Below are 18,395 nucleotides of genomic sequence, written 5' to 3' on the forward strand. Positions count from 1 at the left end.
CTCCATCCACCCAAAGCATCCTGAGCGGCAGAATCAATCCACTCTCAGCATCTTAAGCGGCAGAATCCATCCACCCTCAGCATCATGAGCGGCAGCAACAATCCACCTTCAGCATCCTTAGCAGCAGAATCCATCCACCCAAAGCATCCTAAGCGGCAGCATCAATCCACCCTCAGCATCCTAAGCAGCAGAATCCATCCACCCAAAACATCCTTAGCGGCAGAATCCATCCACCCAAAGCATCCTTAGCGGTAGAATTTATCCACCCTCAGCATGCTTAGCGGCAGAATCCATCCACCAAAAGCATCCTAAGCGGCAGAATCCATCCACCAAAAGCATCCTAAGCGGCAGAATCCATCCACCCTCAGCATCCAGAGCGGCAGAATCCATCCACCTAAAGCATCCTGATCGGAAGAATCAATCCACCTAAAGCATCCTAAGCGGCAGAATCCATCCACCAAAAGCATCCTAAGCGGCAGAATCCATCCACCAAAGCATCCTGAGCGGCAGAATTCATCCACCAAAAGCATCTTTAGTGGCAGAATCCTTCCACCCAAAGCATCCTTAGCGGCAGAATCCATCCACCCAAAGCATCCTTAGTGGCAGAACCCATCCACCCAAAGCATCCTTAGTGGCATAATCCATCCACACAAAGCATCCTTAGCGTCATAATCCATCCACCCAAAGCATCCTTAGTGGCAGAACCCATCCACCCAAAGCATCCTTAGCGGCAGAATCCATCCACCCAAAGCATCCTAAGCGGCAGAATCCATCCACCAAAAGCATCCTTAGCGGCAGAATCCATCCACCCAAAGCATGCCGAGCAGCAGAATCCATCCACCCAAAGCATGCCGAGCAGCAGAATCCATCCACCCTCAGCATGCCGAGCAGCAGAATCCATCCACCCTCAGCATGCCGAGCAGCAGAACCCATCCACCCAAAGCATGCCGAGCAGCAGAATCCATCCACCCAAAGCATGCCGAGCAGCAGAATCCATCTACCAATAGCATCCCGAGCAGCAGGATCCGTCCAGCCCACAGTCACGTACCTCACGTACGTTTCGCTCCATCCACCCAAAGCATCCTGAGCGGCAGAATCAATCCACTCTCAGCATCTTAAGCGGCAGAATCCATCCACCCTCAGCATCATGAGCGGCAGCAACAATCCACCTTCAGCATCCTTAGCAGCAGAATCCATCCACCCAAAGCATCCTAAGCGGCAGCATCAATCCACCCTCAGCATCCTAAGCAGCAGAATCCATCCACCCAAAACATCCTTAGCGGCAGAATCCATCCACCCAAAGCATCCTTAGCGGCAGAATTTATCCACCCTCAGCATGCTTAGCGGCAGAATCCATCCACCAAAAGCATCCTAAGCGGCAGAATCCATCCACCAAAAGCATCCTAAGCGGCAGAATCCATCCACCCTCAGCATCCAGAGCGGCAGAATCCATCCACCTAAAGCATCCTGATCGGAAGAATCAATCCACCTAAAGCATCCTAAGCGGCAGAATCCATCCACCAAAAGCATCCTAAGCGGCAGAATCCATCCACCAAAGCATCCTGAGCGGCAGAATTCATCCACCAAAAGCATCTTTAGTGGCAGAATCCTTCCACCCAAAGCATCCTTAGCGGCAGAATCCATCCACCCAAAGCATCCTTAGTGGCAGAACCCATCCACCCAAAGCATCCTTAGTGGCATAATCCATCCACACAAAGCATCCTTAGCGTCATAATCCATCCACCCAAAGCATCCTTAGTGGCAGAACCCATCCACCCAAAGCATCCTTAGCGGCAGAATCCATCCACCAAAAGCATCCTAAGCGGCAGAATCCATCCACCAAAAGCATCCTTAGCGGCAGAATCCATCCACCCAAAGCATGCCGAGCAGCAGAATCCATCCACCCAAAGCATGCCGAGCAGCAGAATCCATCCACCCTCAGCATGCCGAGCAGCAGAATCCATCCACCCTCAGCATGCCGAGCAGCAGAATCCATCCACCCAAAGCATGCCGAGCAGCAGAATCCATCCACCCAAAGCATGCCGAGCAGCAGAATCCATCTACCAATAGCATCCCGAGCAGCAGGATCCGTCCAGCCCACAGTCACGTACCTCACGTACGTTTCGCTCATTAGATATGTTTTGAATTACACTGTTTACAATAAAAACTGTATCAACATGGTACTCGTTTAATGATCTCTCTGTCTCCTCACACACTGCAGTAGCTGTGATGACACAAGGTGGTCGCCGAACTGTGGAACATACCTATGCCTACCCGTAGCACCCATATTTGCATGTGCACGTCAATTCTCCTATGTTTTATTCAGGGATAAAACATTGAAATAATATGTAGCCTCACGAAAGTGCCAACATTCCCCGTGTCAGCGTTGACTAACTTCATCAGCTGTCTAAATAACGTGAATACATGTTTTTTGACGCTGTAGCTAACAATATTCCACGACCAGCTAGCTATAAATACATGTCAAATGGTATTGATATTGTTGACAAAATGAGTGTGTTTGGTTTCCAGACACTTTGAAGAGTATTTCAGTTTTATCACAACGTGTCAGCTTAATGTAGGCGACGTTTACCACCTTCGTGAAACCCACGAGCACAGGTCTGGTGCTGACAAACCTAGGAACATTATCAGGGCAAATATGGGATTCGAACCTTCGATGATAGGTTTATGGCACGCTTAAGGGGCGTAGCTCTTAAGACCAAGTTACGGCGCCTCAGATGACTATGCCTCCCGATCGATAAAGTGTAATATAGTGAGTGAGTGAGTGAGTATGGTTTTACGCCGCTTTTAGGAATAATCCAGCAATATAACGGCGGGGGTCACCAGAAATGGGCTTCACACATTGTACCCATGTCGGGAATCGAACCCGGCTCTTCGGCGTGACGAGCTAACGCTGTAACCAAAAGGTTACTCTACCGCCCCAAAGTGTAATACATATCTACTATCAATGTCAGATACTGCCGGTACTGAAACTACATTATTGGGCACAGAACTTGTGCTTTATTTCAAAACGGTCGGATATGGAACTTTAGCTAAAGTCATTGAAGAGTTAGTATAGGTTTTCTGAAACATTAACATGCATGAATATTCACGTCGTCGTGAGTACTCCTCCATAGAATCAAGCGTGGTCAAAGAGAGAACAGAAAAATCAATATCGACAATATGTTGCTTCTTTCCTCTTTCAGTCCATAGCCCGTTATTCCCATTTCACGAGCCTATGGGGACATGTTTACAATACCAAACGATATTTAGTAACTATTTGTATGCGATCTGCATAAGAACTGTAATGTTATCTCTGGTGAAGGCATTATTTTAATAATGTAGTATTGATAGTAATCTTGCTCATACCTACACAGCCCGTATGGTCTGGAGCAGTTTCAGTTAAAAATATGGTCACGTTCATGGATGAAATTAATTCGTGACAACATCATGTGAATTTTAAAAAAAAATGGTTTCTTTGACTTTTATCTTAATGTTCACCAATTTGAACCTCCTGGAATGTAAACCCCTGAACATTTGGCCACGTTCAAGCAGGATATTAATTCGTGACTTTGTCATCCGAAATGTCAAACTTGTTGAAGAAACAGGCGGCAGAAATCCTGAACTGTTGAATGTAACTTCAAATAACACATGAACAAACGTTTGAACAAGTCTAAAATATAAAAACAAACGAACGAAGATTAAAGGGTAACACGTGGTTTGATGAGTATCACAATTGATACTTAAGACCGCGATGTATTGGAAGCGGGGTAAACACAACAATTGCTTCCATATGTAGTTAATCTTCCCCGGAAATCAGCCCCCATCACAGAAGCCCCTGAAACTTGCTACAATGGCATCAGATTCCAACTAATTCAACTAAGTAAGCAGAGAAAATTGTAATTGTAGAACTTGGGGCAGTTTTGCATTACGTCACAACAGACGCTGAGCTTTGAGGTCGCACGTTCGGAGGATCTGGTCAATTCCTTCGGAATATTCTATTAACAAAGAACAGAAGCTGAGCCTGAGGATCAATCCTTGGTGGGAGCTAATTAATTTACATGGATATGTTCCAGAGTGTTTGAGTCGTGGATACTCTTACTGTTTTCTCAGGGCCAATGGCAATTTGAAAAAGGCTACTGTTGGAGAGCGACTGGTCAACAATGGCCAGAATGATACCTGCTCTATTGAAATATACAACCCGTATAGCACATGCTGCACGATCACAGTGTATTAGGTGGTGTACAGTACATATTGGTTTCTCTACACATGAAATGGGGTATCATGTGACATATAAAACGTCATTGCCAGAGAATAATCAGTCTCTAGTATCTGCCGAAACAAATGGTGTAAAAGGCGGTGAAAAATAAAGAGAATATTGTTTATTAAAGTATCACATGTTATATACACTTCGTGATAAGATATATACAAAACAGTAAAATATAACATCCGGCCAAATATGGCCTACGAGACACTTTAAAACGTATCAATCATAAACTATTCAGTTGAAATAGAATAAAAAATATAGGCACACGGTACCTACGTGAAGCTACTTTTCAGCCACACGGAGGTGCGTACTCATACTTAACATACACCGCACATATACATACATTCATAGACACATATACATAAATACATACCTCGTGATATATATATGGATGAATAGATCACTGAAAATAAGAAATGACGTAATGTTCGCGAAAAGAATGTATTGAGTTAGTTTTCAATTTGACAAGGTGTTCAGCGAACGATGCAACTACAAGATTATCTCGTCACCTTGAGATACCGAAGATGTGTTTACAAATACATTCAATTTGGTATCGGCCATCTGCTGTATATATGCTGTATTTATGCTTATAACGAACTACGGTTATAACGAACTAAAATTGTGGTCACTTTGAGTTCGTTATAACTATAGTTTACTGTAGTAATAATAACGTAACGTTCTATTTAGTAATGTTCTTGGAACAATTGTGTCATTGAGGGAGAATAAATGTAGCTTCTACATCTAGCATAATACTCAATGCATTCGAGATAAACATCGTTTTTATATTTTCAGATGAAATAGTATACTTCTATCACATTATACATATTAATGACACCTATTTCAAACGAAAAACAGTTTGTAGGAGTATCAGAATATATTAACTGAAAAGTGTCTTGTTCTTAGTTGCTTGGAAAACATATGTAGCTACGGTGTCATATAGACATTAAGGAAATGATGAGTGGGTGAGGTTTGTTTGAACTGGACTGAGGGTTTCATTGAAGATTCACCTGACATTTAGAACTGTAGAAGCGGTTAGACCTTGCAAATTTAGAATTTTTCTTCATAACCTTAATATCCGGAAATTAAATCATGTTGAGAGGCTAGCTGTTATATGTAACACCTGTGATGTCTATGTGTTGTTCTTTGTCCTAGGTTTTCACACTAACAATCGAAATGTTTACCCCATCTTGTACAGATGCACAGATGACAACAGACAATGATCTATGTACTAAATTCAAAGAAAGTTAACCAAAGTCACTCTCTGGATTTGTTTCTGAAACATGTATTCCGTTTATTCTGACATTTGCTTTGCAGCATGGACCATTTGTTACAACTAAATAAAATGTATGACTGTCTGTCAATCTCGTTAAAATCAGAACTAAGTTCTCTCTGCTGCTAATCAGTAAGTGAGTATGGTTTTACGCCGCTTTTAGCAATATTCCAGCAATATCGCGGCGGGGGACACCAGAAATGGGCTTCACACATTGTACCCATGTCGGGAATCGAACCCGGGTCTTCGGTGTGACGAGCGAACGCTTCAACCACTAGGCTACCCGACCGCCCCGCCGCTATCCAGAGATCTGAGGACATCCCATTACAAGTCACGTCAGAACAACCTTTCGCGAACTTTGACCGACCACTGAAATGGCTAACAAGAAGTCGACATCAGCCAATTAGAAAGCAGCTTTCTCGAGCTTTACGGCACTCGTTTCAACCTGGCGACTTCCATTTCAGACTACGCTTGAAAAATATGTCGACACAGTTCTCGAATAATATTTTGAAAACTGAACAAACGAACATTCCTGAATGTCTAATATATGGTTGAGATTGTATGGCAGTGAATCCCACGTACTGTGCCTCCTCCGTCGAAATGTTTAACCCACGGAGGCGAGAAATAGATGATAATTTTGACGGAATCAGTCGTACCGGCCGTAACTGTCGTTCGGAATACCCCGTGTTAACATTTTCGAGGTTGGATGATGAGAAAACACATTTCGACTGTCACTTTAATAATCTAGTAAGCGCCGCCTTAATTGGTCGGATGAAAGGTCGTTTGTTTAGCGGTAGCGAGAACAAAGATCTGATCGATATTAATGAGATTGGTCTGTCTGTCTGTCTGTGTGTCTGTCACAATGACAGTCATTGACCTGGGGGCTACGTGAACTTACATAAACGTTAAAGATTACAAGCTGAAGAACTAAAATTACAATATGTCATTATTTAGTTATTACATCGGGAAAGCTGAAAAGTTCGAATCCCGTAAAGATCCGGGTAGAATAGGTCTTCAGCAACCCATGCTTGCCGTAAAAAGCCGATAATGCTTGACATTGTCGTAAGAGGCGACTAACGGGATCGAGTGGTCAGGCTCGCTGACTTGGTTCATGCATGTCATTGTATCCCAATTGCGTGGATCGATGCTCATGATGTCAATCACTGGATTGTCTGGTGCAGACTCGATTATTTACAGACCGCCGCCATATAGCTGGAATACTGCTCAGTGCGGCGTTAAACAACAAACAAGTAAACAAAAAAGCTTGAAAAGAAAATATCTATTGCATTAATAATCACCTTTAGGATTAAGTAATAAATTAATTTGATAACTTCGTTCATTCTTCCAGACATAAAGATTCGAAAAATGAAAATCGAAGTCTTGAACTTTTGAAATTTGAATTGTTTAACTTTCGAAGACTTTTAAGGATTGCAATTTGCTACGGGTCTATCAAGTCTAAACTTGCCGAATTGTAACTGGCGCTCAGGCACGTTTCACAAATCAATCGGACAAGCATCACGGACTGTACTCACGCTCGACCCTTTATAACCAGTCGATGGTGTTTTTCATTCTGTATAGGAACCGCTAAATGTTACGCTCCGACTTTTTACGTCCAAGCTCTCTTGTTTGCACAGGGAAATCCCACTCATTTGGAATTTGTTTCCTAATCGCAAGGGCAGCTTTAAACAGTCCGGTTATTATCTGTACTGAGCCAGAGCGTATTGGACACTTAGTTGGAGAAGTTGCCGCTATATAAGGCTGATCATATGAACACACTGGGCACGCAGGGAAACAGTTGTGGAGGAAATGGTCCTGTAATTCAACATAGGAACTGACATCTCACAGTTATGCCAAATTAACATTATATATTATGAGAAAACAGCGTCAACTTCGCAATTCGCCTTCAGGATGTGTTTTGTCCTAACATTTCAATTGTGTCTACTGGGATAAGAAGCGGTACAATACAGCGGGAAACGCCTTGGTGAGGTGAAGCGAATGTGGAATATGCGCGTATGTTTACATGGAACACAGCTTTCAATACTTGCTGCTTGATGAGCGATTCTGTTGGGAGTCTACGGAGGTTCAAGGAGGGAAAGTCAGGTGGCACGAGAGATCAAACGAAGTGTACCAACAGTTCACTCTGACTTCACGTGATACACTGAAGGTGTCAGAAAGTAAAACATTCTTTGACGTGCAATGGGAATGATGTCTAAAGCTAAAGCCTTCAGACTTCTGTGATGTTCGCAATGTAAGTGTAACTTTGATATACGTAACGGCTGTACCCTTACGGGATAAACTTGTTGACGGTTTCATGAAGGATTTCCGTTCGGGATTGTTTTTTCAAATGAATAGTTTATTTTCTTTCAAAACCTTTTAAACAAAACATCCGATTCGCAGCCTCGGAACATATTGTATGGAATCAACCCTTGCATTTTACTTCAAAATGGATAATAGTTCGGAATCAGATGAGCTTTACTCGATCGGTTATACATCTGACTTTAATCAAAGCAGTGATAGCAGCAATAGTTCGAGTCCATCAACAAAACAGACCCAGCCTTTGTTAGTCGTTGCTGTACCGGCCATAATGTTTGCCAGCGGTGTCTTCGGGAACTTATTGGCACTTTTTGTTTTATATCGTTCAAGGAAGGATCACAAAAGAACAGTGTTTTATAGACTGGTTGGAGGTTTGGCTTGTACAGATCTGTTCGGGACGGCTGCCGTGTCACCTGTCACCATCATGGTGTACAATAACGGCCGGAGATGGCTTGGAGGACAACCATTGTGTAACTACTTCTCCTTCATGATGATATTTGCAGGGATGGCTACAGTGTTAATTGTCGGTGCGATGGCTGTGGAGAGGTACGTGGCCATTATACATCCTTACGCCTACGAAGCCAAATTTTCGTCGGGAAAAGTGATATATATTTTAGTCGGTGTGTGGTTGTTTGCATTCATCGTGTCCTGTTTGCCTCTGGTGGGTCTTGGGGCGAACGTGCTTCAGTACCCAGGAACTTGGTGCTTCTTTGACGTGACTGGAGACAAACTAACGGACAAGGTGTTCACGTATTTCTACGCCAGTGTGGGGCTTGTCGTGATTTCTATGACTGCGCTGTGTAACGCATCTGTCATGTGTGTTCTGGCTCGGATGAGGAGGAAGCTAAACATGAGCCACAAGTACAGCCAATCTGGACAGCTGGATAACGAAGCTCAAATGATGGTTCTCTTGGCTGGAATAATACTTGTCTTCGCCACCTGCTATGCACCGTTAATGGTAGGCATGCTTTCTCTCTTCATATACACTGAGTGAGTGAGTGAGTGAGTGAGTGAGTGTATCGGAGCTTTGAACAATAACTCAGGTATATCAAGGCATGTCAGCTGAATGTGGGAGCATAAGTCCGTAAAGTGATGTAGGTCTGGAATTCGAACCTACGATCAGCAAACCCTGGTATAGCAAAGGGACGCAACTCTGCACAGACATCACGACACCCTACCACACTCAGCTACCCTTACGTTATCGTATCGTATGTAAGGAACAGCAATTCTGGTATTCACGGAATGAGGTGTGCATGTGTGTACGAGAGAGAAAGAAGAGAGGAAGAAATAGAGTAAGACCTATGCACTGAAATTTGTTAGAGATGCCTAAACTAGCAAATGTGTGAGTTGATATTTAACGTCGCATCGCAAAATTTCATCAATACAGCACCGAGAACAAATTTTGCATATGGTAAAAACATACACAGTAAACCAGCACAGGAAATGGCACAGATTCAATAAAAACGAACTAAACAGATAAAAAAATGTTTTACATCCTACAGGTGAGAACTGTATAATTGCATTACTTATAACCTAGGGCAAAACTGAACCTTTTTTATGCTGAAATAAATTTGATTTGATCTAACAGGAACTGACCGTGGCTTTGCTTTATTTAAAAAAAATCAAGATAATTTCAAATTGTGTTGTAATCAAAGTAAACTGACCACGGTTAACTTTACATAGCTGTGCCTCGTAGCAATCCAAACAAGCATGATGACCACCAAATTAGAAAGCAATGACATTGCATGTGTGCATTATATATCAACAAAAACAGTTAGGGATCGTGAATTTTTGGGGGGGTATTTTTATGAAATTGTATGCCCAGTCTTTACTACAAAACAATTCTCAAAAAAACATTCATGATCCCTAACTGTTTTTGTTCAGGATACATAAAAAACTAACGGCCAATTAGACCAGAGCTATTCCTTTGTAGAACAGACCTCCAGTGTTTCAGAATAGATTTTCCAGAAATGAAAACATCAAATACAAATATCAATAATTATTCAATAACGTAAATACTTCCCAGTCTTCAGTTTCTTCCTCAAACACTCCGATAACGATTAACAAGATTTAGAAATAATATCATTAATGTATACATGATGTGTTGCGGACTGCAGGTGTGAGATCCGTGGTATTGTTTGAGGAGTGGGTGTCCAGCATAGGGTGAAACGGGATCTCACACTCCTTTCTGTGTCAGCTGTTTATGGCTTTTCAACGACAAGAGCGTGTTGGTTCTGATGTTACTGCCATTAACTAGGCATCAGTCAATTACACATTATATAATCATATATATTTTAACATTACCTATGCCTTACCCAATATATAAATGGAAGACAACATCAATTTTTTTCATATCGGAATTAAAGTCAATATAACCACTGTTTACTTGAGTATATATTCATCAGTATAGAGCACATGCGTCCTCCCTTAGTCACCTGATCAGTTTTTGTAACAGTAGTAATGTTGGCATTAAAAGTTTATCCACGTTTAGTTTGCTGTGACGTAAATGGGGTTTTTTCAAGCCTAAAAGTCAAATTAGCGGCCGTCCTTGAATAGCAGGTTCCTCCAAATATACAGACTTTTTACACTTGACATCGGTTTGTTCATTGGTTACCTCGGGCGTAACCTGACCAATGAACATGTTTGTTTGCACGTGGTTAATCACGTGTTTGGCTGGAGTGACATTGTAAACATTCTTAAGTGTTTTGTTCACAGCAAAGTATGTGACAGATATTTTTAATCACACTTATCTCCCTGTGTTGTGAATTCAGGAGGAACGTCTTGTCGATATTGTTGCATGCCATTACCTGTCCCGTTGGAGTAGATATCCCACATATCTGTGTAAGGTTGTTTTCGGAAAATGACTTTGTTATAGGATGTTTAGGCTTTCACATGACCGTGTGGTAATTTGGGTCAAGAACTTTAATTTTGGTATGGTTATGTTTTAAATGTCTATATGCTTAACTGAGTCTACAAGTTTGCGTATGGACACATGTAGAATGAAGTCGACAATCTGCATGTAGTCTTATTGTTCCATTGGACCTAGGGGCGGTCGGGTAGCCTAGAGGTTAAAGCGTTTGCTCGTCACGCCGAAGACCCGGGTTTGATTCCCGACATGCGTACTATGTGTGAAGCCCATTTCTGGTGTCCCCCGCCGTGTTATTGCTGGAATATTGCGTTAAACCACACACACACTCAATCACTCATAGGATCTAAGCAGCGTTATTGAGAGACCGAATTAGAAATAGGAAACTAGAATACATTTCAAAGGATGTTTGACGTTATGATATATTAATATCATCGTCGTGAAAACAGCACACATTGCATAACGTAACACGTCAACTTGTGTGTGGTTCATTTGAGTATAGTGTACACCCTCCGCCTAAGCACCACGCCCGCACACCCGCACGCCCGCACGGACGCACGGACGCACACATGTATACCAAAGTCCTTTATCCGTCTTTCTATAACTATCTACAAACCATGGTAAAGTTAATTTCATAGGATCACACAGTGACGCACCATACTCGTGCTCGTGGGTTTCACCGAAGTGGTAAACGTCTGAGACCTGCATCACTTCGGGCTTTTCTCCCACATTAAGCTGACACGCCGTGATATAACTGGAATACTGTTAAAAGCGGCGTTAAACCCAACTCACTCACTCACTCTCTCACTCACACAGTTACACATAAAGTAAGTTTCATTTTGTCGGATAACAATACTCCTAATGTTTTTATTTAATTAACTATCCTTGAGTACTCGAAAGATGCTTTGTCTATTTAATTCACAAGCTCCGGAGAATGTCAAAAGAGTTGCATTGAAAGTTACAAATGTTTTCCCCCTTCCATTTTGCTCGCGTGAGGACCCAGCATGTGGTTCATATAGCATTCAGACAAAGTTTCCACATACTGTTGTTGCACTTCCGTTTTGGAAGTCGGGAAACATTTAAGCGAGCAAATAACTGTAATTGAAAATGTAACAATATAAGTGTATGACATGAACGTATACTAAAGAATATATCCCTTACACATGGATGAATGTATTTGTTTTGACAATAGAATTAAAAATATGAAGCCTTGGCATATGCCTCAGCTGAGAAGAGTTACTTAAATGTTACAATAAGAAAGTTGTTTACTTTAACGTAACACGTGACAATGAGGGAGCGATTTAATTACATTACGATGCAGTGAACACAACTAGAGCTAAATCAGGACGGGCTGTATAATCGAGTCTCTAGCCTTTGGTGTCTACAATTCACAACATTTGAGTACGATCGAGCATGCTCTTTCTACGAAGATTTCAAAGAGTCTTATACGACTATTGTTCAAATGTTGTTGCGAGAAGGCTTGCAACATTCTACTCCTTAGTAATGTTTTCAAAATGGTTTATGGTAGACATAAATGTTGTTGCAACATTCTAAGTCTTAGAAACGCTTTCAAAATTGTTTATGGTAGACATATCCAAAATTGTTTTACGCCGCTCTCAAGCAATATTCCAGCTATATGACGATGGTCTGACAATAGTCGAGTAATGTTTTCAAAATGGTTTATGGTAGACATAAATGTTGTTGCAACAAGGGCTGCAACATTCTAGGTCTTAGTAACGCTTTCAAAATTGTTTATGGTAGACATATCCATAATTGTTTTACGCCGCTCTCCAGCAATATTCCAGCTATATTACGATGGTCTGGCAATAATCGAGTAATGTTTTCAAAGTGGTTTATGGTAGACATAAATGTTGTTGCAACAAGGGTTGCAACATTCTAGGTCTTAGTAACGCTTTCAAAATTGTTCATGGTAGACATATCCAAAATTGTTTTACGCCGCTCTCCAGCAATATTCTAGCAATATGACGATGGTCTGACAATAATCGAGTCTGGACCAGACTTTCCAGTGACCGATATATTTACGATCAACGCTCCACGCCGTCGGGGACGATGACACGCCATCAATCAAGTCACCGAGCCTGACCACCCGATCCACTAAGACGCATCCAACGACAGGATCGGTATCTGGGGCGCAAGTCTAAGAGATATCCCCACGTCGTGAGATACCATCCCGCAGTTAACATGAACACCCCGCTCAGACACGCAATACTAACTTCCAGCCGAGCAGTCCTTGTTTTATCCCCTTATGCCGAATGCAAGGCAGGGCAGCCACTAGTACCATCTTTTACCGTCTTTTGGTATGACGCGGCCAGGGGATCGGACCACGACTTCCCGCGCTCAGAGCAGACGCTCTATCCAACCACCAAGGATGCGGTTTTTAACGTCCGGGAGGGATAATGATGTTCCCCTAACACTTCATCAAAGTCACCAAAGGTCCATTCTGAAAATCCACTTTGCATGTGTGTGTCCATTTCTGATGTGAACCGGAGTCAACAAACATTCTTTGAAAGGACTTGGCATGTTCATGATCAACTAGTGCTAACCAGGGGTATTTTGTCCCCCTCTTTTTCATCACACACCTATTCTGATTCTGGAGGCTGTTGACGGCAACGTTTTCGATCATGTTCCGCAGTTGCTAATGGGAGAAAGACCGGGACTCACTGCTAAAGTCGAGACTTCCTGATGCATGTACCCAGTCACAATCCCACCATGTCGGCCACGTACATTGTCAAAGGTAGCAGAATCTGTCACGGCAGAAATGTCCATGTCCCTATCATAATCATGGCGTCACCGCTTGAGTGACCGCAGCCCATACCGTCACGTCGACGTCGGAGTTACGTCCTTGGCACCTCTCCAAACACGACCACGCCCAATCCAGTGACAGTGATAATCTTTTTAATCATGTAAAGGGTCACCGACCCATTATACATGTACACTGCATCATCATACATCGCTTGACAAGAGCGTTGTGTGCAAAAGTGGAGACACGTGGCATAGATGAGATAATTTGACTTCATTATATACTTATATAAAAGTAAAAGTATATATTTTCATTGCAGTGAACATAAGATTTGATATTTCACTGCAGTGAACATAACACTTTGACGGAACTATTGTCACACAGGAGTTACCTCCCCTTAACTTGTCTCCCTTTATCGTATGTATCCAGCCCGTACACAAACTGTTGACGTCCATTTTACGTTAGTGCCACATTGAGAAGGCAAAATATTGACAGGTGGTCATTTATGGAGTAAATATCACGTCTTGCCGTTTGTTATTCTCTCGAAAATGTTTCGCTATAGACTGTAAATTTCTCATTTAACTCATCAATCGAGACTGTTCGTTTCGCAAAAAAACATTTTTGTTACCAGCGTGTATTCTTTCGCCTCAACAGCGGTCTCCTAGTTTTCAAGAATATTTTTTGTTGGATAAATATAACAGTATTTTGGAAGAATATTGCATTATAATCCTTGCAGAATGGACAGATCAGGAAGAAAAGGAATTCATCTTCGACAGATGGCACAATACAGAAAGGACATAGGCGTTTATGCCTTGGTATTTTACCATCGTCTATTCTCCAAGTACAGACGTTGTTCAGCACCATTGGCGTCGGCTGCAACGTATTCAAACGTGGAATTACACGTAGCCGTCAAGCATGCACGTGGACGGTACTAGTCTGAAACAAGACTGTAGCCATAACACGTTGCCATGTTGCAGACATGACACCAAACGATGATTGTACAGATTCTACGGTTTGTTTTTAACCAGTTGATCTGATCAACTCTGCTGTTATATTTACAAGGAATCAATTACGAACTTTGAAAAGTGTAAAATCCACATTTGTTAAGTTATACCCAATTGACCTGGCAGCCAATGGTATTATTTCTGGAGTGCAACCTTTTCGAGATGGCCCAGTCGTCTAACGCGCCGCAATTCGCTGTGCAGAGTTGCGTACCTTGGGTACGCCAGAAACCTATGATTGTGGGTTCGAATCGCCCCGATTATGTTTCTAGGTTTGTCAGCACCATACCCGTGCTCGTGGGTTTCATCGAAGTGGTAAGACCTGCATCACTTCTGGCTTTCCTCCCACATTAAGCTGACACGCCGTGATATAACTGGAATAATGTTCAAAGCGGCGTTAAACCCAACTCACTCCATCACTCATATTTTATATATCATTGCAGTCAAAAGTAGCACTTAAAACTAAATAATTGAATAAATTCTAAATGATGGTGTTGTTCAAATCAAACAACGATCCAGTTATTGACGATATAACTCAAAACTCACTCACTCACTTACAGCTAAGTGTGACTAATGATTCCCTCCGTTGGGGCGCAATGACACAGACAACCAGGTCCCACAAGGAACCCACCCAATCCTTATTAAATCTGCTTTTAGGACGGGAATTAAGACGTAGAACACAGGACTTCAAAATAATCGTTTTCGTTTCATTGCATGCAGATTAAAGTTAAATTCGGATACGAGTTACTTCGTTGGACCGTAAAATTAATGCGTTAAATCCGAATGTATTCAGATAAAGGAACGTTACATTGTGAAGTAGGTGATAACAGACCAATCCATTCTAATGCAGTTTAGATACGGTAACACACTACCAACAAAGTCACCTAGCCTGACGACCAGATCAATTACAATGTAAGTCGCCTCTTACGATCAACACGGGATGCTGGGGGCCATTTCTAGACAGGAGTCCATCCCCACAGGAGACATGTAGCAGTTTTGTACAGTTAAATGTTTCTAAAATACACTTTGATGGACATTATTTCGTATATTTTACACAGAAGGTAAATAAAGGTTTATCATAACGATATATACAATAACAACGTGCATATAACGAAATTCGCAAACAAACTTTTCTTGAAACTGAAACTTCAGAGGACAAAATCGAACCACTTAAAGATCGATGTAACCTTATGTTAACAACCTGCTAAACCAACTTGAAATTTCTGTAACTCAGTCACGTGTCCACGTCTGTTTTATGTACTGCTGAACAACTTAGGAGTGAGTGAGTGAGTTGGGTTTACCGCCGCTTTTAACATTATTCCAGTTATATCGCGGCGTGTCAGCTTAATGGGGAAGGAAAGCCCGAAGTGATGCAGGTCTCAGACGTTTACCAGTATTCTAGTTTATATCACGCACTGTAAATTGAATTACATATATAAATATATGTAATAGTGTTTATCACATGTCCTTAAATTTCAACCTAATGACCTCAAAGTACCCTGAAGCAGCACATAAACAAAGATTTACCAAATGACATTTAACTCCTTCCACGGTAACCAGGTATACAGCTCGACCATTATTTTACTTAAAGAGTGCAAAGGTTAAAACATTGGCATTTCGTATTGTTTGTCTACATCGACAAGGGTCTTTCATGTTTATGGAGTAAAATGTTTGTTTATATGTTTAAATGTTACTGAGGTAGTTTCTGTCCCCCGTTTTGACGAGAGTGTTCGTTTTAGCTGATGTGCTGGTTAGAAATGGGTCAACAGCACTTGTGACATTTAAAATGAAGTGTCTGCCTGGTACATGAGTATTTTCTTCTTTACTTTTCAGGTGCGGGTAATTATCAATCAAACAGGGAAGTTTCCAGTTAACCACGCTATGGATTTGTGGGCCATCCGTCTGGCTTGTTTGAATCAAATCCTTGACCCCTGGGTTTACATACTATTCAGGAAGGAGCTTTTTACCAGGATTTGGCGTCTGGTCTACTGTGTTTTGTGCGTCAAGAGAAAGCAGACGACCTCGTCCGCCATCTTGGAAAAGAAGGATTTAAAGGCCAAGACAGAGCCTCTTACTTCAAAGCCAAGCGATGATGAAGTTTTTGAAGAAGGGTGTGATCCAAGCAATGCCAAATCCCCAAAGTTGCAGATTTTTAAGAATTTGGGTTGTTGTAGTCCTGGAAACAAGAAGGCCGAGCGGAAAGGTAGCGGTCGAGCATTGCTTATTCCCATGATGCAATATGGCCGTTATGGTGGGCAATCGACCAATGATTGGTCGGACATAAGGGAGGGTGATGAGAGATTAGTTGACAGTCCTTCCATCAGACATGATGTGGTCGTTTCGGCAGACGACATAAACATATAGACGTTCATAGCACTTTGAACACGCATGTAGTATAAGATCACTTAGCCCAATTGATATTTGGAAAAGGGCAGAAATTACAGGATAACTTGGCAAGAGTAAAGTACTGTAATCACATGAAGCTATTTTGCTTTGTATCATCAAAAGCTGCTCACTCATGTTATGTACTGACGAATTCTTATTTGTTCTTTTTTTTCAATCTCTTTTCTGATGTATTTAAACCACTGGTTCACAGACTTGTTTATTATCTCAAAATGCCATTAGTTTTTCATGACCACTTCCGATAGGAACCGGCAATATTACTGATGATTGTAGCAATCAATATGTTCGTAGCATTTACACGTAACTGCAACAATAAATTTTAAACAAATAGTGTCGAAGATATCATGTTTACCATTTCTTTCTCTTGGACATCAAATTCCATTAAACCATGCCTATGTGTACATATGTGCTCTACTAGAACATATCAAACCTTCACTGCGAGTGAGTGAGTGAGTGAGTTTGGTTCAACGCGCCGCTTTGAACAGTCTTCCAGTTATCTCACGGCGTTTCAGCTCAATGTGGGAGGAAAGTGACGCAGGGCTCAGGCGTTTAACACTTCGGTGAAAAACACGGGCATGGGTATGATGCATACAAACCTTGAAACATAATTGAGGCAAACCGGGATTCGAACCCACAATCATATGTTTCTAGCGAGCCAACCAAGGGGCGCAACTCTGCACCCCCCTTCTTCATTACGATAATACAATTATCCCGAAAGAGGTTCCCATTCATTGCCTCGATTGTGCTGTGTTCTGCGCTTCATATTCTTTGCGATTAGTTACACGGCAGTGTATATATTGGCAATACAACCCCTAAGCTTCAGGTAATATTGCATACCAATATTCAACGTTGAATTGCCTGTCTCGGTCGTGACGAGAATGCTATTTGCTGGACTTTGATGTCTAAGTCTGGTATTAATGACATTGCCGCAGACCAAGGAGAGTTCGACGGATGTGGTAATTTTCAATAACAAAGACAAGGTGTATTTGCGTAGACAAATTCGTTAGCAAACGGCACCGGATATCGATGTGGGTTTCTTTCATCCTGCAATGATTATATGCACAACGGGTTTGGCTTTCTGTTTAATATAGCTGTTCTAATGCATTGCCGTTTATTACTTTACAAATCGGATGTGCATTTACACGTAAGTTTAGGATGTTGCTGATGAATTATCGGGATGGTTCGACAGGTTAATTGGTTGCTTGGACAATACAGGCTGAAACTTAAAATCAGTCATGAGTATGTGAAACAAAAAATAAAAATAATTATAGCCAAAAAGAAGCTCAAACCACTTTAAGTGGTAAATCTAAATACCACACCATTCGCAATGAACGAATGTGTATGGTTTTAAGGCGTTTTATAAGTAAATGATGTCCACATCGTTATGTGACGTCGGTCTATGAACAGTCCAGTGTGAGCATGTGAGAGCACCTGAAATAGAAGTTTGTTTGTTCGTTTGTTGTTTAAAGCAGCACTCAACAATATTCTAGCTATATGACGACGGTCTGTAAATAATC

At 41.7% G+C, this 18,395-nt stretch overlaps 1 protein-coding gene across 1 annotated transcript; it reads left to right on the forward strand.

Annotated features, from left to right (window-relative positions):
- Positions 1–7,615: 7,615 nt before the first annotated feature.
- LOC139480067 (prostaglandin E2 receptor EP3 subtype-like) lies at positions 7,616–16,949 on the forward strand. The gene is made up of 2 exons (XM_071263047.1): positions 7,616–8,805; positions 16,309–16,949. The coding sequence occupies exons 1-2, from the start codon at positions 7,948–7,950 to the stop codon at positions 16,837–16,839; spliced, it is 1,389 nt and encodes a 462-aa protein (XP_071119148.1). The 5' UTR covers positions 7,616–7,947; the 3' UTR covers positions 16,840–16,949.
- The last annotated feature ends 1,446 nt before the right edge of the window (positions 16,950–18,395 follow it).

Source organism: Haliotis cracherodii, unplaced genomic scaffold, assembly GCF_022045235.1.
Source record: "Haliotis cracherodii isolate W230 unplaced genomic scaffold, xgHalCrac1.p SCAF_4, whole genome shotgun sequence".
In the NCBI taxonomy this organism is placed as follows: domain Eukaryota; kingdom Metazoa; phylum Mollusca; class Gastropoda; order Lepetellida; family Haliotidae; genus Haliotis; species Haliotis cracherodii.